Source organism: Rhinolophus ferrumequinum, chromosome 27, assembly GCF_004115265.2.
Source record: "Rhinolophus ferrumequinum isolate MPI-CBG mRhiFer1 chromosome 27, mRhiFer1_v1.p, whole genome shotgun sequence".
NCBI lineage: Eukaryota > Metazoa > Chordata > Mammalia > Chiroptera > Rhinolophidae > Rhinolophus > Rhinolophus ferrumequinum.
The window spans coordinates 1,317,614-1,339,213 of NC_046310.1; the positions used below are offsets into that span (position 1 = coordinate 1,317,614).

Sequence of the window (21,600 nt, forward strand, 5' to 3'; positions counted from 1 at the left end):
GTGCTAAGTGCTGTGCTGCGGTCCTGAGCTCACGTGGCCTCGTCCCCCTGCACCCCCCGCTGCCCCTGAGACGGATGCACCTCCTCTGAGCTCCAGCTTCTCTAAGCCCCCAGCTGACTCAACTCTTCCCTTGGATTGTCACAAAGAAACCTCAACCTCAAAATGGGGGCCAGAGTTCTCAGTGACCAGGGGCGTTCCTCTACGTGGTGGTCCACAGCCCTCCGCGGACAGGTGAACGGGTGCAGCTGTATGTTACGCAGGCATGTGCGTGTTTCCTGGCTGTGTCTGCTAAGCCTGTACCTGTAACTTGGGTTCTTATTCCCTTCCCACTAAAAGGAGCCAGGGCTCCAGAAGAAATGGCTGTTTCCAGGACTGGAGGACGAAAAGTACAAAATGAGCTAAGAATATATGTGAACACGCGTGTGCATGCCAGAAAGTAAGAAAATGCCAACAAATGATGGCGCTGTGTTAACACGTTATAGTATCCAGCTGGAAGGAGATCTCACTGGCCAAACTGGGGACAATTTAAGCATCAAAACAAATGATAATAAAGAACTATGACCCATTGAATAAAACAAGAATCAATGAGTCCAATCTGATATAAATGAATAAGTAAAAGAGAAAGGCGGAAACGCTCTTCCTTGCAGAATACCACCCAATAAATGGGAAAAACAACAGCAGTAATCAACAGTGATTGATTCAAGCGAGAACCATCACTGGGTGCTAAAGTGGTGAGTACAAGTTTGATGGACAGGGTATTTCACATTCTTTCCCAATAAATTACTTACGAATAAAAAACGGGAAAACATTCCTAATAATTTTACAGAGGAGGAGGGGCCGACACCACTCTAAGCAAGGGATCCATGAACGTCCCCAACACTGGGACACGCTCTGTGCCTCTTGAGGCTATGACTGTCTCCTGAGGGCACTGCACCCCTCTGGGCGGCCTGTCCATTTGCATTACTTGACTCTAATGACAGGCACAGCAGACAAATCCAGATCGAGGAGCATTCTACACCGTACCTGGCCTATTGTTTTTATAAGATACAAATGCATTTTGATAAAGGAAAATATCAGCACCGCAGGCTCTGGCGTTTTCGGGTACTGAGAAATGGGCTTCTCTTCTTTGTTCCCTGGCATATGTTAAGGGGAGATGTCAAGTCGCTCTGATTGGGTGGGAAAGAGGGTGAGGAAACTTCTCTCGGTCTGCACATCTCCCCTGCCTGGCTGCCAACTGGTATGTCCCTGGGAGCCCAAGCTCCCTGTGCAATGCAGGGGGCAGGAGGCTACATCTGCTGGCGGGGGAGACAGGTGCTGGTGGTGCAGTGGTCGCTGTAAGGGTGGGTGAGCCAGAGGGGAGCAGGGAGGAGCGGAAGGAGGGGAGACACACAAGGGAGAAGGACGAGAAGGAAGAGCGCCACAGAAGGTGGGGGGCACCAGAGGGCGGGCAGGAGTCTGTGCACTTTGTGTCCCTTCCCCCAGTCTAGGCATTCTTGTTGGGACACTGCAGGCAGCCATGCCAGGATCTCATCGTCATCCCGCCCTGCAGACCACAGGCCACGTGCTGAAGGAGGGCCCAGCACTCCAGAACAGGAGGGGAAGCCCGGGGGAGGTGGCGCAGTCGCCCCTGCACAGGCCACAGGCCACGGAGGTGTGGCCAGAGCTCCGGGCACGGCCTGCGGCTGGGCTGCAGGAGCTCAGTGCTCTCAAGTGTCAGGGTCCTAGAGCACAAGGCAGACAGGAGGCGACTAGAGGGACAAGTCAGCTCCATGCAGGGCGTGACGCTGGACCCGAGCCTGGAACGGGCCAACCCAGGGACAATGGACATCAAGACAAAAGGTAAATGTGAGTTTGGACTTGGAGGGGGTGTCGCTATTGCAGGCGAGTTCAGGTCCCTGATTTCTGTAACTTTTCTGTGGCTGTATGAGCCCTACCCTTCCGTGTAGGAGACAGACTCCTGTGCAAGCTTAAACCGCTCGGAAACCATTCCGTATGTATATACGCACATACTTGTGTGGGAGGGAGGGAAGGGAGTGAGAATGAGAAGACAAAAGGCACAGAATGCTAACAACAACCAGTCAGTCTGGGTAAAGGGGACCGGGGCGTTCTCCACACTATTTCACACATCTGAAATTATGCTGAAAAAATGTTACCCAACCTCGAGATGCCCCAAATCAATCTCCCCCCGAAGCATGATCATCTGCGAGTGTCCCTTCCATCACTGGGACCCTACACGTCCTCGGCAGTGCCCCCTTCTCACGGCCTCCGCGCCCACGCCCCAGCCCAGGCTGGCAGTGCCTTTCGTGGGAACTGCTGCCTTTCCTCACGCTCCTCCGCTCTGCTCCAAACCGTCCTGCACTGGAGCCAGAACTGGCTCATTTCCCGCAAGCAATGTGAGCGTGTCACACCAGCGGCAACAAAGCCCAGGGTTTTCAGAGCCTTCCGACCTCTCTCAGGACTCACGTCCGTCCTCTGACCTACAAGGGAGGCCCCAGCCCGTCCCTGCCTGGCTGCTTGTATTACATGCCCCTGCGAGCCACTCAGTTCCTGGAAACCGGGCTCCCTGCCACTCCCGAGCGCTGCCGGCACCTCCGGTCACGTTCAGAACACGCTCTCTCCCTGTTCCCCACACTCCTTCAGACTCCCGGGGCCCAGGGCTCCGTCAGTGCGGTCCAATTTCCCCCAAAGGGAGAGACACAGCATATCAGTCTTCCCTCTACCGCAGTGTAATGTACTTTTACTTTCCAGACTATTCAGTTCTATTACAAAGATGAATAAGTTTGTAGAATACACATGGAATCTTTTCAGATATTTTAAGTATAGATAAGTACTAGTAAGCAAAAAGTTTGTCAGACACAGAATTCATAGAAGGTATTAAATAAAGGTAAGTGGTTAGTAGCACATGTATGTGAAACATAGAAAGGAATGGAGAAAAGCACAGATACCTAATAGTCCTGAGGTACGCAGGCACTAAATATTCATGATGCACTAAATATGCATGAGACCAAGCAAACAAGAGGCTACGAACACCGAATATACATAAACACTTAATATTCACGTGTGCGTCACTTGGCACCCATTGGTGACACCCGTTCTGGCCTACATGTCTGTCATCTGCCCAAGGAACACAACACCCTGGCTCCTCATCAGGCTTACTGGTGCTGTGCCATGACAACACGCCCGTGCCCTGTGTCTCTGACAGCAAGTGTGTGTCACTGGGGGCTCCCTTCTCGGACCTCCACTCTGACCCCCGTGACCACAGCACCAGAGGAGAGCTGCGTGAGGAACCTCTACCGTAGTGGGCAGCGTGCACGAGGCCCTGAAAATTCCTCGGGGGGTTTAGAAGCTCTCAGGGAGGAGAGACACAGGTGGCAACTGACATTAGAGAGAGTAACTGCCAGTCACTTTGAGGGAAAGGATGCAGAGACACAGGGACCCAAGACAGCAGAGCCAGCCAAGGAGCCAGACGCAGGGTGAGCGGAGGAAGGGCGAGCCAGGGGACGTGGACTCCGAAGCGCTGGGAAGAGAACAGGCAGGATGGGGGGAGGGAGGTGCGGCTGAGGCTGAGGGAGAAGAGGGGTCGCCAAGGCCGGGTCACGGTTCCGGGGTAGCAGCAGGAAGGTGCTGGCGGCATTGCTGGGAACACGCTGAGGGGCTGATGGGTCTGGACAGCGCCGCGGCGACGGGAGACGGTACCAGGTCTCCAGGGCAGGGGCAGAACTCCACCTCGAACTGGCTGGCACCGGGATGTCCACTGAGCGGCCCTTTCACTGCCTCCCTTAGCTGCACCTCTGCAGGTTGACTTGTGTTCTCACAGCAGCCATGCCCACGGCAGTCCCAGGCCTCACACCACGTCCACCTTCACACTCGTCCCTAGTCACTGACTCAAAGTTCTGTGCTCTTCTCTTGCTTTTTCTTGCTTTTCAAACAAACCATTCGGTTTTAGAAAATCTCAAATATATACAACGACGACAAACCTTCGCGTCCTCTTCATCGAGCCTCCACAATCAGCACCTATGGCCAGCCCTGACCCAGCTCGGAGCAACCCACCCGCACCTTGCCGATTATTTGATGCCAAGCCGACGTCTCACCACTTCACCTGTCCATCTCTTAGTATGCATGCCTAAAGGGGGGTGGGCAGCAAGAAGAGAGCTGAAAAAGAGAATCTTGACAGCAGTAGTAAATGCCAGCAGAAAAAAATAAAACCAACTACTCTAAAAATTTCCTTTGCCGAAGACAAGTGTCTTTTAAACTATTTCAAAGGTTTCAAATGTCCTTTATTCCAAGAATCTGCCTACAATCCCATTTTGAGAAAGAAATAGTGTGAAGGAGAGGGCTGGGAACGGGGGAACACGGTGGTTTCAAAATAACTTTTTAAGGTCAGACACATGTGCTCCCAAAAACTATGTCTGTGAGATAGGGAGTGGGGAGAGAAACACTTACTTCAGTTAACTGAAATTCCACCTGTTTATCTCAAGAAAATCACATGCAGGTACTTCACAGCCTCCAACAGGTGCAGCACTGCAGAGCGCAACGGCCAGGGTTAGGAGGGAGCTCAGTGTCCTCCCGACTGCTCTATTCCCAGCTTCTGTCTTATGATTCCGTTTGCAGGGGAAAATATTTTTCGTAAAAAGAATTCTTTGAAAAGATTATTAGAAACATATTCCCATTCCACAATGGGAAACAGAATGTCTAAAGGTGGCCTAAATGTGAGACTGATAAATCTAACACTTTGCAATTTGTTTTTCTTCTGAAGAACTCAAAGCAGTATACAAATACTTATTATGGTGACTATTCAGCGAGTAGGGAAACTGAGACAAAGAGTACTTTAGGAAAATGGCCCAGAACAAAAAGGGAGTAGAAGGAGAACTGGAAAGATATTACTGTATAGGCCCTTAATCTAAAATGTTCTGCTGTTAAAGAGCCAATAGTTGAAAAGAAAAAACTATGCAAGGCATAGGGTGGAAAAGTGCTAAATGTGCTAAATGAAAACAAGTATTAACTCAGCTAAAGCACCAAGCTTGTCACTACTAACACACATGTAATATTTAATTTAAACGTCATTATTTGTCATTTACCAATAGAAAAGGTCTGTAACCTACTGTACATGGAAAACTAGATCCAGTGGGGAAGAGGGGAGGCCATGAAATGACAGAACAATGCCAAATATATTTCCTGCTTCTGTACGAACTCATCTAATATAAATAGGTTTGTTCAAGAAAAATTAAATGTGCTTTTAATTTCTTCAACAAAATTTAAGACTTGCATTTGAGAGCTTTTCCTGATTTCTTGAGGCCTTCACTTCCAGGGGTACTCTACAAAATGTAATGAACTCTAGGAAGAGCATGACATAGAGGTTCAAACACAGATTTTAGGATCAGAAAGGCTTAGGCTCCTATTTGGGTCCCACCACATATACGCTGATGAGAAGAGCAAGTAATCTAACCCCCTCTAAATCTGTTTCCTCATTTGTAATAAGGGCAAACTATCATATTTCTTAAATTTGTATTTTCTAATTGAATATTTGTGACATCAGGAAGTCATGATTCATTTATACTTTAATGCACACAAAAAATTTTAAACTGAAGGTGCAATTTATAATCTTTACAGCAATGGTTCTCAAGCTGTGGTCGTTTTGCTACCCAGGAGACACCTGGCAGTGTCTGCACACATTTTTGGTGGAAGTGGGAGTGGGGGATACAACTGTCATCTAGTGGGGAGAGGCCAGAATGCTGCTAAAATCCTAAAATGCACAGGACGGCCCCCACAGTCAATAGTTTTGTGGTTGGGAAACTGCATTAGAGTCATAGAAGAAGAAATACAATATCTACTTCATAGGGTTGTTCTCAGAATTAAAATAAATAATCCACGTAAAATGTTCAAAATTGTATTTAACAGAAAATAGGTGTTCAGTAGGGCCAATTTACCTACTTATTGAATAAATACCAAGTTCCTTAACCTGTTGTCTCAAATCACCTTTCGAGTTGGAGCTCCCAGTACTGCATGACGTGCACCTACTCCGACCCGAATGGTCTGTGTTGTTTCACTGACAGTTCACGGGTTTCCAAACTCCAGGCCGGCACGCAAACCCTCTCCTCCATCTGCAGGGCCTCCTTCCCATTTCTGCGGACTCCCTGCAGGCTCTATTGTGGCCACCACTCCACTTCTGGGGTCTCCTTCACAGACCGCGGGCCCACAGGGCCCTCCTCCGGCTCTGCTCCCTCTTCTCCCTCCACACGGCACGGTACTGTCCCACTTACCTGGCTCTTACGCATTTCCTGGCCTCTCCTATAGTTACACATTGATCACACCTCCCCTGCTAGAGCACCAACTCATAGAAGAAAGGCACGATTTAAAACCTGCGGCATCTGGCACTGTTAAGAAGCCCCCCCCAACGCCTCCCCCAAACTTCCTCCTCCCAGGGCCTCAGTGTTTCAGCCTTTTTAATTCTCTCCTAACTGACTGCTGTCTCCCCTTCCTCGGCGCTCCTCCCAAAGGATTCTAATGCTCGTTACCCTAGATTCTGTCTAAAATGTCTTTCCATCCACTGTTGCTTCCCAGAAAATAAGACCCAGCCAGACCATCAGCTCTGATGTGCCTTTTGGAGCAAAAATTCATATAGCAAAATAAGTCCGGGTCTTTATAATATAATATAATATAATACCAGGTATAATGTAGTATAACATAACATAGGACTGGATCTTATATTAATTTTTGCTCAAAAGACGCATTAGAGCTGATGGTCCAACTACGTACAATCTCATCTATTTCCAATTTCAATTACACTGTATGCACAGAAGACTCCCAAACTCATCTCTATTCTCTACTTCTTGGTCATACTCCGCACCTACATTCATTGCTGCCACCTCATTGGATGTCTCAGATAAGATAGTTGGCCAACACAGCAAGTTCAAGGTCTCCAAAAACAAAGTTTTTGGTTCCCATTCCAGCTTGCTGCTTTCTCTCTCTGCCAACGGCATCACGGCTCATCCTCCCGGTCACTAAACCTCAAAAGCTCAGGTAACCTCATCCTCCTTCCAACCTCAGGTGACCTCATCCTGTCACAGTCTACCTTTTGATTTAAACCGCTCCACATGCACCCCTAATTCAGTCACTTAGAAATACTAGGGGTTATTTCTAAGTGACTCTGCAACTTTGTTCTGTCTTTTGCCTCTTTCCGATTAATTTGACTTCTATCATTACAGGACAGCGGTCAAGAGCACCGACCGTCAGACCCCGGTTCAGACACCTCTCTGTAAGGTCGGTGGCTATGACCTAAACCTCTGGGCTCGTTTCCTCATCAGTAAAACGGGGGGTGAGGACTAGTTTCCACTTCTCAGGCTGCCATGAGAGAGAAAATAGGTAACACCTGGAAGTGTTTGACCCACGGTCGGTGCTCAGGAACTACCAGCAGCTTTAGCATCAATCGCACGCTACATCAAGCTCTCAGCATCTCTGGCCCGGACGCCTGCACTAACTCCCCAAACTGGCCTCTGCTAGGATTAGTCCCTCCTTACTCTGCGCCATCACTGCCTTGACATACACGCAAGAGTCAGCTCTTATGGAGGATTTCAACAAAATGTGTTGGGATACACAAAGAAATGCAACAAGGTGTATTTAAAAGAGTAAATAATTTTATATTATACGGAATGAACTGGCATGAAAGGGAGAATACTACTTAATAAAGTTGAGATGATCACTCGACATGAGGAAGCCAGCCTTAAATTCTGTGTTAAGAACTCCAAATTCGAGAACTTAGTAGGACTGTCATAAGAGGTCCTGCACCCATTTCCCCCAAGGACTGAAGGGAGCAGAACATTTAAGGAAAACTCAGTAATACCGCTGATTCAATGGGTTAAGCTGTTCAAATACAACAGTTTAACTTTCTCCTCTTGCACAATTTGCTTAAAGTAATCAGAGCATCTGTTTATTGGTTAAAATGCATCCAAACAAACTTATTCTTTATTTAATCAAAACTGTGTCTGCATTCTTCCACTAAATAAACGACTAAAATCTGGGCTATTTGGAAGATTTTTAGTGTAAAGAGAAGAATATGATTCAAAGCTCCTGACACAAGACTTCAAACTAAGTAAATGCTCCACCTGCTTTCTAGGTATTATGAGCTAGTGCTTTATTTATTTTTTATGGTTCAATAACTTCATTCTATACCCACAATTGCTTTCTAGCTATCATTTTAAATGACATTTTGAATATATGGTTCTAAAATGAACTGCTTTTTAATATGTCAAAAAAGTTCCTTATAGAAAAAGACTAAATCTTTACCTAAAGACCCTATATCTCATTGTTAAAGAAGTGAGTTTGTAAATCACAACAAAGTTGGACTAATTTTTTGAATGATTAACTGAATACCATTAGGTAATAACCTTTGAAATCTGTTGTATATTAACATTTGCTGCCTAACAGTGTCTGCAGCAAAGGAAGACTATTTACATGACAAGAAGTGAAAGCTTACTTTTTCTAGTCATGCCATATAAATTTATACTTTGAAAGATTGTTGATTAAAAAATAAACACAACGTACCAACATAATATTGTTAATAATGTTATTAATTTCTTGTTACTAAGTCACTGTCTTAAAGTCTTCCGAACTTGTTTCTCGTTTCATTTTGAATATGGCCTTTTTATCCATCCCAACTGTTGCCAAGACAAATGGTACTAAGTACCAATATTCATGCAAACCACCTGAAGGCTTAAGATCTGCCTACTCTTTAAAGACAATAAAGACTTTAAACGCGTACGAATGCTCATTTTTCAGACTTGCGGAGAGAAGATTACTCTGCAGAGTGCTGTAAAGAGCACAGCGTTGACAGTCAGAACATCAGAGCCAGCAAGCAGGACCCACCACTCACGTATTTCTCACCTTGAGCAAAGGAATCTCTCTAGAGCCCATTCCCTCCTCAAAAAATGAGAATATCGGGAGGGTGCTGTAGGAAGCAACGAAGGAATGGACTAAAGGACCGGGTATCTCCAGCGATGCCACACCCTTGGGAGCCAGATGGTCAAATCCAAACTCATCTCTGCCCTTACCAAACATGTGACAGGCCGGAGGAAAGCTGATTAACCTCTTTGCGCAAGAGCGTTCTTTTTTGAAATAGGGACCACACGACCTACATCACAGACTTGCTGTGAATCCCGAAGGGACCCCTTAGTGCAAAGCATGGAGCACAGGGACTGGCACAGGAGAGATCCCAGAGATATGAGCGTCCTCTCACTTCCTTTCTCCCAAAGTGGATTCAACGTGTGTTCCTCAAGGCTCTAGGATCTAGTAAACCTGCCTGACACATAGGGTCAGGAAGCGGGCCGCTGTTTGCTTAGGAGCCTTTGTGGATCCAGGACAGCGTGTTGATGTCTGTACTGTAAACGTCCTCTGCTTCACAAGGAAAGAAAATATTGCCCTATGGCTCCTGCCTTCCACTCTGTACACACTGCTTTTCCACAGAGGTCACTTAAGAGGCTTTCATTTCTCCTCCAAATGGACATTAGCTTTTCAGTATGCTGCTTAAGTTAAAAGCAAAATACATCTATAATTCTCACTGCTGAAAGCAGCGGAGCCAGAACATAAAAATACACTTCCACTCTCTGCTTCCTCCTATGTGTTACCCTACAATTTACTTTCAAAGAAATCTTTACGATTTAAATTATCTCAAAATGGCTTTTTTATTACATTTACTTCTAATGCCAGTTTTAAAACATTTAACATCTTTTTCTACTTCAATATCAAAGAGTGAGAATTCAAATAAAATGAAAGCTGTCATAAACATAAAATCCTGTTAATGTGATGTTTCCCTCAAAACTAATTTGAATAATTTTCCAAACACTGAGGTTCATTTGCTAGTTAACTCGAATTGCAGCCCTGAGAACATTCCGCGGTGTATGTCTAAGCAGTAAGAATGAATTAAATCTTTACCTACACATTTTCCCAGTTCTAAAAGTGGAAATAAGCCATTCACCCTCCAAAAAAACAAACTATATTTAACATCTGGAGACAAGCCTGTAAATACTAAGAAACTTGTCAGCAAATGTCTTACATATTCAAAATTTATTAACCAGGGCACCGAAATCTTACAAAACGCCTCCTGAAGTTATCAGACAAAATTGCCTTCCAGGGGCATCTTCAGATGAAAAGCTCTCTCATTTTTTCAGCGTTCCACAACATGGGCAGCTAAGGAATGACAACGGGAGGCCCTTTTCCTGTTATTTTGCAAAGACCGGGGAACGGAGGGAGTGCTTGATTGCCAATTCATGTCAACAGCACGTGCCCTCAAAAACTCTCCTATTAAAAAAAAAAAAATTCCACAGTCGGGGTTTTGGATTTTCCTCCTTCAGGAAGCCAAAGTACATTTGGAAAACGGAGCATGTCTCGCTGGTAGGTCACACGAAATGAAAACAGCACCCGCCAGTCAGCAAGCTCAATCCTGGGGTTAAATAACTGCTTTATACCAGCGCCTGGAATGTGTCTGCACGGACAACCCAGGCTCAAGGAGTGACAGCAAAAATTCACCCTGCATGTCGAGCTGGGCCACCTGACTTTCGGAGCCTGAACAGCAGCCGTCATCACAAATGTCAGAATCAATAGGGCGCCGTGAGCCGGCCGCCCCCTGCTTCCATGATCAGGAAAGCCCCTCACACTGGCGGGCGGGTCACCCCAGGTCTGAGCGGCGGGGAAGCGGCCGAAGCGCACGCAGGCACACGGCACAAATTAAGACCCTGGGTCACAACGTGACAAAATGACTCGCTGGAAAAAAAACAAAGCCACTTTTGCGATCCAATGACAGGAAGGTGGCCGATCCCACCTGGCCATCCGAGGCCTTGGGTTTCCGGCCAAACCCGCCGTACGTCTCCTTCCTCGCCTCCCCTCCGGGGCTCCCGTCCCCTCGCGGAGCCTGGAGGACACGCACCGAGGGGCTCCGAGGATGGGGAACGAGGACCGGGAGGCGCGCATCCGAAGGGGCAGCGACAGGGACGCCACCACCTACCTGTCCCGAAGGCTTTGGCCACCAGCCAGGCCAGGTTGCAGGCGACCTTGGCCCTGGAGAAGTCGTAGTGGTCGAAGGGCTTGATGGCGGGGACAATGAACGTCCTCCTCAGCTCCCGGGGGTCCGCGGCGTCCCCCATCGTGCCCGGCGGCTCCTCCGGCGTCGGGCGCGAACGCTCACATGGTGCGCGGCCGGGAGCCGAGGAGCTCGCAGCGTCGGGCCCCGGGCGAGGCCGCGCGGGCGGCGGGGCACCTCGCTGTCCGCGGGGAGCCGGGCGCCTGCGGCCGCGGCCCGGGCCCAGGAGGAGGCGGCGCCGCCCGCGCCCCCCGCCCGCCCGCCCGCCCGCGAGCGCGCGTGAGCGAGGCCGCTCCCCTTTGTCTGCGATCGGCCACACGGGCGGGGGGTGGCGGCTGGAAGCGCCCGGAATGTCCGGGGGGGGCTCAACAATCGCGCCGGGGACGAGGTCCGGCCATCGCGAGGCCTCCGCTCCCTCCGGCAGGCCCCGGGCGGAGGGGCGCGGGCGGGGGCGGCCGCCGGAGACGACGCTCCGGAAACGTCAAAATCACTGCGGCGGGCCCTCCTCCGCGCTGCCCGCCGCCGCCTGCCGCGTCTTCCGCCCCGCGAGACGCCGCCGATCCCAGGCGCTCGGTGGCTTATCACTTATGCCCTCATAGTTTCTCTCCCCGCGGCCGCCCGATTCGCTCGCTCCCCCTCGACCGCCGCCGCCGCCGCCGCTGCGGTTTTCCAGCTGCGGCACTGGACCGAGTGAGCAGCTGCGGGCACTGAGCATGCGCCGTCGCGCGGCCCCGCCCCGGGCAGGCCCCGCCCCCGGGCCCGCCCCCGTCCGGCTTCCATCCAGCCGCAGGGATTCCGGCTCCGCCCAGCCTCGCTCCCGCCCCGGCCACGCCCCGCCCCGCCCCCGGCCACGCCCCCGCCCGTCTCGCTCCGGATCTCCGCTCCGCGGCCCGGCACACTGAGCATGCCCAGCCTCGCTCCCGCCTCCGACCACGCCCCCGCCCCGCCCTCGGCCACACCCCCGTCTCGCTCCGGATAGCCGCTCGGCGGCCCAGCGCACTGAGCATGCCCAGCCTCGCTCCTTCCCGAGCCCCCGGTTGCTTGTGGCTACTTTTCAATCCTAACTCCGGAATCCTCGCTTGAATGGATATCCTCCGCGTCTCTGGCGTTTGGCTGCTGCTGCTTACACTGCCGGGAGAGGAAAGGGAAGGAAGGGAGAAGAGAGGCCTGGCAGTAGCTTTCCTATTTTAGCTACAAAGTGGGTAAGCAAAGAGAACTGGTGTTGATTCAAATGCTTGTTATGTGGCATGCACTTTGCTGCGAGCTTGACGTGCAGAAGTCTAGGTAGTCCTCGAAATAACCCTAAGGGGTGGGTGTCATCGCTGGTGGGCCCCGAAATGACGGCGGTGAAGCTAGTACGTTCCTCACACATGCTTTCACCAGGTTTGGGTCCTGGGAAGCTCCAAACCTGTATTCATGACGTCAAGATGCTCTGAACTCGATGCTGTGCACTCAGACGTCCTCTCCAGATGAGGGTGCATCCATCAGTGCCTCCCAGTTCCCTCCAGAGAGAGCATCAATTCTTTCACAAAGCAAACGGCCGCCCACCGTGATCTGGCTTCGTCGTGTTGGAGCTGCTGTCCCTTTTCCCCAAGGCGCATGCTTTCTCAGAGCTGTGGCCTTGTTCAATGTGCTCCCTCTGTGCACCGGGCTCGCTGCTATTGGACAGTCAAGCCTCTTTACAGTCATCACTTCTCTAGGGAGCCCTCCGTGACACCTTCCCAGCCAGGGCTGTCACATAGGTGCCTCCCCTAACTGTTCTCCCAGCGCCCTGTTTTATTTCTGTCTTGGCACTTACCGCATTCTGTGTCCTCACCAGGGACTGGTCCGTTTCCCACGGACGTCAGGGTCTGCCTCCAGCACCTGGATAGCTCTCAGACCATAGTTGCTCAATTACTGTTTAGGGACTAGGGATGGATATTATGGTACTTAACGCTTACTGAGCTGATTTAAATTACTAATTCCTCACAATATTCTTAACCCATTAACCCATTATCTAATCATTGTCAAATCCTGTTACCTTCATTTCACAGATGAGAAAACTAAAGCTGAGAAAGGTTTGAAAAATCACCCTAATTGGCAGACCCAAGACCTGAACCCTGGACTGTCTTACTCTAAACCCCATGTTTTAACTCCCAGGGCCTCCCTGGTATTTCCTGCCCTTAAGGTAGGAGCAAGATATAGGAAGTATGAAGGGAAGGGCTTCGGACCCTGTATCTCAAAGGGTAGCTCCACCAGCAAGCAGGCTCCTTTGATCCTGTTTAACCCTTGCAAATACTCCACCCTGAACCTAAGAGGGCACTACAGAGAAGCCCTGCTAGCAATTGTGGGCTAGGAAAAGAATGTGAGTGAGCGAATCATACACCGCAGGGTGGTTGATGTCATTTTTCAGGAATTTAATGACTATTAATGGAGTATTTCTCATGGGCAGGACCCTTTGATAGAGCACATGGGGGGGCAATAAAATTAACACGGGTTATAGTTCACAAAGTGGGTTCAGATGATAACTATGCAAATTCTCACCTCCATTCTGTGAGACTCTCGTGATTATCACCTTTCCATTCTAGATGCAGGACTGAGGGTTGCAGAGATTCAGTTACATGGACAAGCTGTCACGGTTGATTCATCTCTGAGTGTGGCTTCCAAAGCAGGCCCAAGTCTTCCGGCTCTACTCCTCGGGAAGCGTCCCAGGGCCTGTTCCCTCCTTGGATTATGGAGGCTTACATGAACGTAAATGAATCGAATCCAATGGTAAACAGGTAAGTGCTGAGGCCGACAGAACGTGTAAGTGGAGGGATCGGGAAGGTTTCTTAGGGACGTCTGTTAAATCTCATGTGTTCAAATTCACCTTCTACTGAATTCGAGAGCAAGAAGCCAGATTAAGAAAAACCTATAGCCTGGAAAGGTCGAAGAGCAATACTGAACCATTTTGCCAGTCATTATAATAATCTGCGAGGCAATACAAGGTTCTGAGGCCAGAAACTATGTCTAATTCACTATATGTTGCATATGTGACCTGGCACAGCGCTCTGCTCACAATGGATGCTGGCTAAGTGCTTGTCGGATTTTACTGAAAACTATTTCAACCTAAATGAACACCACGAGGAAGAGAAGGAAGCAAAGACAGTTGCTCTGACTTGTCCTTTGATTCAATGGTGATACATTTAGTAGCGATGGCATTACTCTGACCCCCACTGGGGAGGAGTGTGTTTGGGAATGGGGAAAAGAAGCGCCTACACAAAGAGCAGCTTTAACTTTCAGGGAGTCTGTGAAACGTGGGGTCCTCATAAAAGGCTCTTATTAATGGAGAAACACCCTGAGTACGAAGAAGGATTCATTTTCAGGGGGGCAGACTCTCCTAGGGTGTTCTTTGTGACAGCTTCAGAACGATCCCTTATAAAAACTGGAGATAGATCTCTGCAGAATACCACTGTCAAAAAGAGATGCTCTCTCCTGCCTTCGTAAGATACCTGACTTCATTAAAAACAAAAACAAAACCCAGTGGTTCTTGGGCCAGCTTGTCCAACCACACAGTTACCCCTCTATTATTGTCTGCAGGCTCAGAATCTCTACCCATCAGGCGACAGCTACATATATTCCTACATACACAATCCTCCCTCTCTCTATTTGAAGTCTCTCCTTTCTGTTGGAAAATCCACAGTCTCAGCCAGACTTCCTCTTTTGTGGCCATCCTCCACTTCTGTGCCTTTGGATAGAGTCATAGATTGTTTCATCCAGTCCTTGGCCAATATCGATCGATTCAGTGCCTGCGGGCTAAGGATGCAGTATTGAACATGATATGTAAGAAAGGAAAATTTTAACAAGACAGTTTGGACATCCTAGGACCTGAGTGGCCCAGCTCTCCTTCATTGTTGTGTCTGTATCTCCATAGGCTGGAAGCCTTGTTACTTCTGTAGAAATCTCAGAAACAAAGAAACACTAAACCATTGAGCACTACAGTGAGATCTCATGTTATTTTTTTAAAATTGAAAGCCTGTATCCATATACTATCATCCACCTTCAATTAGTTACACTAATAGTAACTAACACTCCTTATGTGTTAACACTTTATGTATCAGACCCTGCTATACATATACAGAGGGTGCCAAAATAATCTATACCCATCTTAAGAAAGGAAAACTGTATTAAAATTGTAATACTCAATATATACCAATCACAATAGATGAATACAAATCATGTTTGACTTCTGCAGTTACAAGAGGTGCTCAAAGTGGTTCCCATCAACGTCCAGACACTTCTGATGATGGGAAACTACTGCTTGAGCAACGTTGACCAAAGTGTCCACTTGTATACATTTTTTTGGTACCCCCCGTTATATTAACTTACTTAATCCTCACTGCAGCCCTATTCTTATTCTCCTTTGGCAAATGGAGAAACCAAGGTGCAGAGAACTTAAGTGGTGAAGACCTTATGTTATTTTGAAACCCAAGGAACTAGAATAAGGAAAGTTTGAATCAACCAGGTTAAGAATGACCAAGGTGTATGGGGAGAATTCCTGGCTAACTGAAGACATAGAATAGCAGCATGTCGTAAACCAATATGGGAAGGAAGGGTCTGTGCTATGTAGCTGACATTCTGTCATTTCTAGATGCAGTTGTGGCTTTCATCTGAATTGCCGGCAGAATTTTATAAGGATTACCTCATCAACCGTCACAGCAATCCCAGCGAGGCCTGTGTAAAAGGTCTGATGCCAAGTGTGTGGCTAGAGCCACTGAAACCCAGGGAGGCCACAGAACTCCCTGAGTCGCTGTGAGTCAGTGTCTAAACCGAGAAGTGAAACCTGGCCATCAGGTTCTCAAGTGCAGTACTAAGACCTCTTTCCTTCTTCCCTACTCAAACCAAGGTCCCCAAGTCTCCAATAATGGGCAAAGTATCCATCATTTTTAACATCCCTGAAGGCAGGTAAGGAGGTGACAGAAAGAACACTGGGCTGGGAGTAAGGGCCCTGGGTTCCAGTACTGTCCTGCCACATGATCTGGGGGAGACATGTCACTTCTCTGCCCTCTGATTTCCATCGCTGAAAACAAAGAGATGGACTTAGGCAACTTCCAAGGCCAGCAGTCTACAATGGGAGGGGAGGCATCCATGTACCTTAGCAGATCATAACTGCAGGTTGGGTCAGTCAGCAACCTCGCGCTCCGATTGAAATCTTGAGAGCAGGACTTACCTTTTTCTCTCTGGAAAGCTTTGTGATGGCTTTGTGATGGGACTGCAGAAAGGCTGGGCGAGCTTACTGAGCAGGAAGCTTTCTGGTGACAGCAGGGACCAAATCAAAAGTGGAGGGACACTGAAGATGGGGTGATGGTGTAGCTGTTGGTTGGTCAATAGTTGTCCTACCACTGAAGCCATCAAGGTCTAGAGTTTTAGAGTGTCACCCAATCAACCAGGAAGCTTTTGTTCTTTTTATCAACTTCTTGATGGAAACAGCCCAAATATGCCCCACAGTAGAGGGGAGGACTAAGGAAATGAATTGTGCTGCCTGCAGGGGTCATGGCATCTCCTGGAGAGATCCAAGACATCATATGGCCAAGTAAAAAGAGAAAGGTGCAGAGTAGTGTGTGTTTACTAGGGTGTTTAAGAAACATATATATAGTCATGGGACATCCCTGGATGGTCCTGGAAGGATGGGTAAGAAACAGGAGAAGGAAGCAGGAGACCTACTTTTCGTTTTGTATGGTTTTGGTAGCTTTTGATGATTTTTTATTATTTTTGCTTATGCAAAATGTAAATTAATCTTTTTTGAAACTAACCCCTTCTCTCTTTCCTGGCACTGTGCTTCTGCTCCCACCACACTCCTGAAACTGCTCTCACAAAAGTCCCCCTTGTTGGGACTTTTGCGCTCTTGTTTCTTTGGCCTCAGTGGCATGTGGCACTTATGAGTGCCCCTTTGTTTTTCAGACTATCTTCTCTCTCGGCTTCCCTGGCCCTCCTGAGACACCTCACTTGTTGGATCCCCTCTCTGCTGCTCTTCCACTTCCTTTGTTTGCTGGCCTGCCCAGCAGAGAAGCCATTCAGACTCAGTCCTGGTTCCCTCTTTTATCTGTGCATCCGCTCTTGGGGTCGCAGTGCAGTCTTTATGGCTCCAGCGCTCGTCCCTGTACAGGCGACTCCCTATCCGCAGCTCGGCTTCTTACTCTTCCCCTGAGGAACTTCCTAAAACCTCCGGGACCTTTCCACCCGCATACAGTCCCCGGACCTCACATTCAAATCCACCAGAAGCAAACTCAACACCTTTCCCCTCACTTGGCCTGTAGCCCCAGCCTCCCCGATTCTGCTAATGACACTTCTCAGCTTCAAACGGGTCATCATCCTTCAGCCCTCCCCTCTCGTCCCTTTCCATCCAGCAGTCCAAGTACCTCTCACTTCCATGTACTCTTCTCTATTCCCATGGATTTCTCATCCCCTTCATCCACTCCCTCTCAGTTTCTCTTTTTGACCCCGCAGGTTAAAGCAATAATCTTCCTAAACCTGAATTTTGATGATTCGGTGAATATCCAGTCAGCAGACTTTAGTGATTTCAGACCACGTGTCTGATACTTACCAGGCCTCTCGTTACTGCATCTTATGTAATTTCATCCTTAAATAGCACGTGACACAGGTATTAATCTCATTTGACAGATGGAAAATGGGGGTGCAGAGGGATTAAGAGAATTCCTCAAGGTTTCATGGGAAGCGGAGAGCTGACTCTCAAACTCATGGCTCCTGATTTCAAGGTCAGGAATCTTTCCATCCCCACCACCCGCTTGGTGGCTACGCCCCATTACTCGATGTAGTCTAAGCACTTGCTTGATTTTGAAGATCTTTTGCAAAATGGCCCATCTTTATGTTCATATTTATCAAGCCCGATTACTCCAAGACCTTCAACATATTTAATCGTTTCCAAGGCTTCTTGGTTTGGATAATTTTATTAACCTCCCTCCATAATCCGCCCCCAGACCAATGTGAGCTGTTGAAATCTTCTCATCTTTCACTCTCTACCTCAAATGCCTCTTCGTCCGTGAAGACTTCCCTGCCCGACCTGGGCTCCTCTGATCGATTTGTGCCTTTTTGGGTTTTGTCTTGAACTAGAGCTCTTTCTGTGCACCACAACAGAAGAGACCATCTTATTCCGCTTCATAGTCTTCATTGGTGCCTAATAGATAATAGACCACAGGAAGTATTTGTTGAATAGCTGAAAGAATTGGTGAATTAACAGGTAACAAAAAAATACACATTAGTAACATTCTAGGGCCACGAGACAGATCAATGTACCTAAGTAGCTAATATGGGAATTAAAAATGGAAAGTTGGTCCCCATAATGCTATAGCAGGTGGTTTCCACTAGTTCCTAAGTACTAGTCTGTCGTGTTTTGTTAGAATTGATACTTAGAAAATGTAGTGTTTTGTGTTTTGTTTTTTTTTTGTAAAACGATTTTTTTCCCTCCGAAGGACTATTTTTTATTATGAGATAATTCCCTTCCTGTTAAAATGGCCTTTCTCTTATGAAATAATGGTGATTACTGATGACAGTTGAGCTTTTCTGTCTCCTCATTTGGTAAAATGAAAAATTCATAACGCTGTGTTCACTCCTCTCCAATCTATTCATTCATTCATTTGGGAAACCTGACTGCTTTGTGAAATCCCCAAGTCTAGAGGCCACTGCCCTCGTCAACTGCAGTACGGGAGTTAGTCCTGATTAGCTGCTCACACAAAACTGGCTCCCGGCAGCATTCAGAAAAACAAAGCAAAAATCTGTTATTTTTGTGTATCCCATTTGCTACGGCAACAGTTATTATTGTAGTTTCAAATATGTCGGTATTTGAACAAGTCATAGCATTTGGGCTAATGTTCCTTCTTTTTTAGTCACTAAACATAGATATCAAACCTTCCTTTAAGCACTAGTTGGGAGCTATGCCTCACTTTTGTGGACTTCTTTCTAAACAGATTGTAAACTATCAGTGGGTGTAGGCCATGGCCCTTCCTTTCATTACGACCTACAGACAGCTGGAAAATAGGCTGCATTTCTTCCGGAGGTGTGGTCTTTTTGGTCAGAACACTAGGAGGAATTTGAATGTATGACTTTGATTAACAGAAACAAAATAGGGCGGCTTCCTTCTCCTAATTTAGTTGTCTCGTCTGTTCCCCCACCTTCCTCCTAATTTTCTAGATCAGAGAAATGTGACTTCCTGTTTAGTTTCTTATATTGTTAATTTAAAGCCTCTGGATAAATCTAGAAGAGGAAAATTACAGCTTGACGTTGAGAATTTGAAAAGACAAACGCTTGTGGCATCCAAACTGATAATTCCCCATAGAACTTCAATAACTCAGAATGTTATTTTTGCCATGCCAGAAACACTCTACTTTTAGGTTATTCAGCATGAAAGCCAGAATCAGAAAGGAAAGGAAAGCAATAAACTCTTTTCCACCACACACTTTCAACTGAACATCCAATGGATAGTATATCGTTTTGTGGAATCATTGTATGTAATAAAGCAGTAAAACTTCAAAATATTCTGTGTTATCATATGACCTCATTATAGCATGAGTCTACCCAGAATGCTCTCTTCTGAAACATAACTAATTGCAGTAAATGTTTGAACCGATGCTTAGTCTCTAAGTTGCATACCTGGCTCAGACCCATCCCCAACAGAATCCCAGAGTTAGAAAAGAGTGTCACTGACTCTATTTTAAATCTCCCAATGAAAATTGGAAGCAGCATTCAATTTAGAAAATCATTTCCACTCAGCATTGCTCCAGCTAATGAAATGCTGGAACAACAATTGTCATTGAAAGGACGGTATTGTGTTGCTTCAGGCATTCCAAGGGACTGGAGAAAATGCTGAATAAAATAATGAAGGGGAGTCCCCCCTGGAGGAAAGATGGGCCTAGTGACCTCAGATGTCTTGTTCAGTCCTTGAGTTCTGGGACAGTTCTGTGGTTACAGTGTGGTGGAACTTTTAAAAAATTGTTTTGCAGTCTTTTTAGAAAATATATATTAATTATTGTAGTTTAGAACAGCATGATGTGGGTTTCACTACAAGGTGTTTTGTTTTTTTTACTTGATTCAATAAGATCCCAGGTCCTTTATCTTAGAGAACATTCTCTAAAAGAAAACAAGTTACCAAACACTTTCCAAGCCCATGTCTTAGTTTTTCCTAGATTCCAAATGGAACTATAACTACATGATGTAACAGATTCTTGCCAGGAGTGTGATTGGTTTGTGATCAAAAGCCTGACTGAAATACCCACTTTCCTAATAGCGTCCTTTCCCAAAACATCTTAAAATAAAAAATGAGAACACAACTTAGGAAGGGAGAAAATTAGGCTCTACATAAAATGCTTGGTTTGTTTTATTTGGTATGTGTGTGTTTTCAGAATTTGTAAAAAATGAAAAATAAAAAAAATCCCTTGACCCAAAGTTGTATGATGAATACAGTGTTCCAGCCAAGTTATAAATCTCAGCAAAGGGAGGTTGAAATGGCAAGTGTTGGGCAGGACGGTCCCTTCAGCCCAACTGCACAAACAAAGAGGCATTCACAATCCTTGTCAGTCAGTGAATGCTCCAGTCTGTCACCAGCTAAACATAAGGTTGCTAGAACTGTTAGTGAAGTTTACCCAGAAAACTCAAAGGCACGGAAAGAAACATTAAAATGTACCTGGCATTGCCCCAGTCCTTGGACTTCTGGTAGACCAGATATTATTTTGGCACCTACATTTCATTAGGTAATAGTGTGCTTTCACAGGTCAACAGAACTCCACAAGTTCAAGCTCAATGTGTCACACAACCAATTTGGTTCTGGTTTGCTTGTTTTCTTTAATTTCATGTTCTGTCTTAAAGAACACAACCACCTCCTAATTAGAAACATCAAACGTCTATTAAAAACTGTTTGCTGTTTAAATTTGATTTGATTCATTTAAAAAAAAAAAGAAATCACAGTCATCCAGTCATCGTAACTGAGCCATGTACAGGCAACTTCTCCTTTGTGGGTTTTCTTATCTTAGGGCCTAATTAGAGGAGAGTCTGCTTTGATACTTTCTCCCCTGGACTTTAAGGAATGTATTACAGGGAATGTTCTGCTGTAACAGCAGAAATAGAAATAGACTCAGAATGGATTAGTGCAACAATTCTCAAGATTTTTCATTCTCAACTCCCCATTTTTAATTCCCCATGTTATGTGTCTGTTAAAATATCTAAAACAGAAGAAGCAGGCCCCTTCAGCCTTTTTTTTTTTTTTTTTTTTTTTTTTTAAGGCTTAAAAACACAAGAGGAAAACCGTAGAGGCATGAAAGGTTAACTCGCTGTCTCTCTCACCATTTTTCAGAGTTTCCTGCCCTGCGCTTCCTTTTCCCACCGAGCACATTTTCTGGCAGGTGGAGACCCAGGAGGCATTAGGCAATGAATCCGGAAGTGGAAGGTTCTTGTCTTGGGGACTGACCTCGCCTTCCAGCTCTGGACTCCACCACAGGTGACGTCACTGAGACTCAGTTTCCCCATTTTGAAATACAGGTGTTGAAGAAGACACCAGGATC

General features: G+C 46.9%; 3 protein-coding genes across 8 annotated transcripts in view; 2 read left to right on the forward strand and 1 right to left on the reverse strand.

The window, feature by feature from the left end:
* The window catches only part of CAMSAP2 (calmodulin regulated spectrin associated protein family member 2), a 64,915-nt gene extending 53,639 nt beyond the window's left edge, over positions 1 to 11,276 (reverse strand). For all 4 annotated transcript variants that reach the window (XM_033099466.1, XM_033099465.1, XM_033099463.1 and 1 more), the window contains exon 1: positions 10,997 to 11,276. In XM_033099466.1, the coding sequence (XP_032955357.1) occupies positions 10,997 to 11,135 (139 nt within the window). In that variant the 5' untranslated portion in view covers positions 11,136 to 11,276. The remainder of the gene's footprint in view (positions 1 to 10,996) is intronic.
* LOC117018423 (basic proline-rich protein-like) lies at positions 11,177 to 12,050 on the forward strand. The gene is made up of 2 exons (XM_033099358.1): positions 11,177 to 11,761; positions 11,856 to 12,050. The coding sequence occupies exons 1-2, from the start codon at positions 11,177 to 11,179 to the stop codon at positions 12,048 to 12,050; spliced, it is 780 nt and encodes a 259-aa protein (XP_032955249.1).
* Positions 12,051 to 12,071: 21 nt separating this feature from the next.
* DDX59 (DEAD-box helicase 59) overlaps positions 12,072 to 21,600 on the forward strand; it is a 39,724-nt gene continuing 30,195 nt past the window's right edge. For 2 of the 3 annotated variants that reach the window (XM_033099682.1, XM_033099689.1), the window contains exons 1-2: positions 12,072 to 12,273; positions 13,639 to 13,830. The gene's annotated coding sequence lies outside the window, so the exon portion shown is untranslated. The remainder of the gene's footprint in view (positions 12,274 to 13,638; positions 13,831 to 21,600) is intronic. The other variant, XM_033099686.1, reaches the window with a different exon arrangement.

Coding starts and splice junctions, on each gene's coding strand:
- LOC117018423 (XM_033099358.1), top strand. CDS start 11,177: ATGGTGCGCGGCCGGGAGCCGAGGAGCTCGCAGCGTCGGGCCCCGGGC. Junction 11,762..11,855: donor CAGCTGCGGCACTGGACCGA/GTGAGCAGCTGC, acceptor GCTTCCATCCAG/CCGCAGGGATTCCGGCTCCG.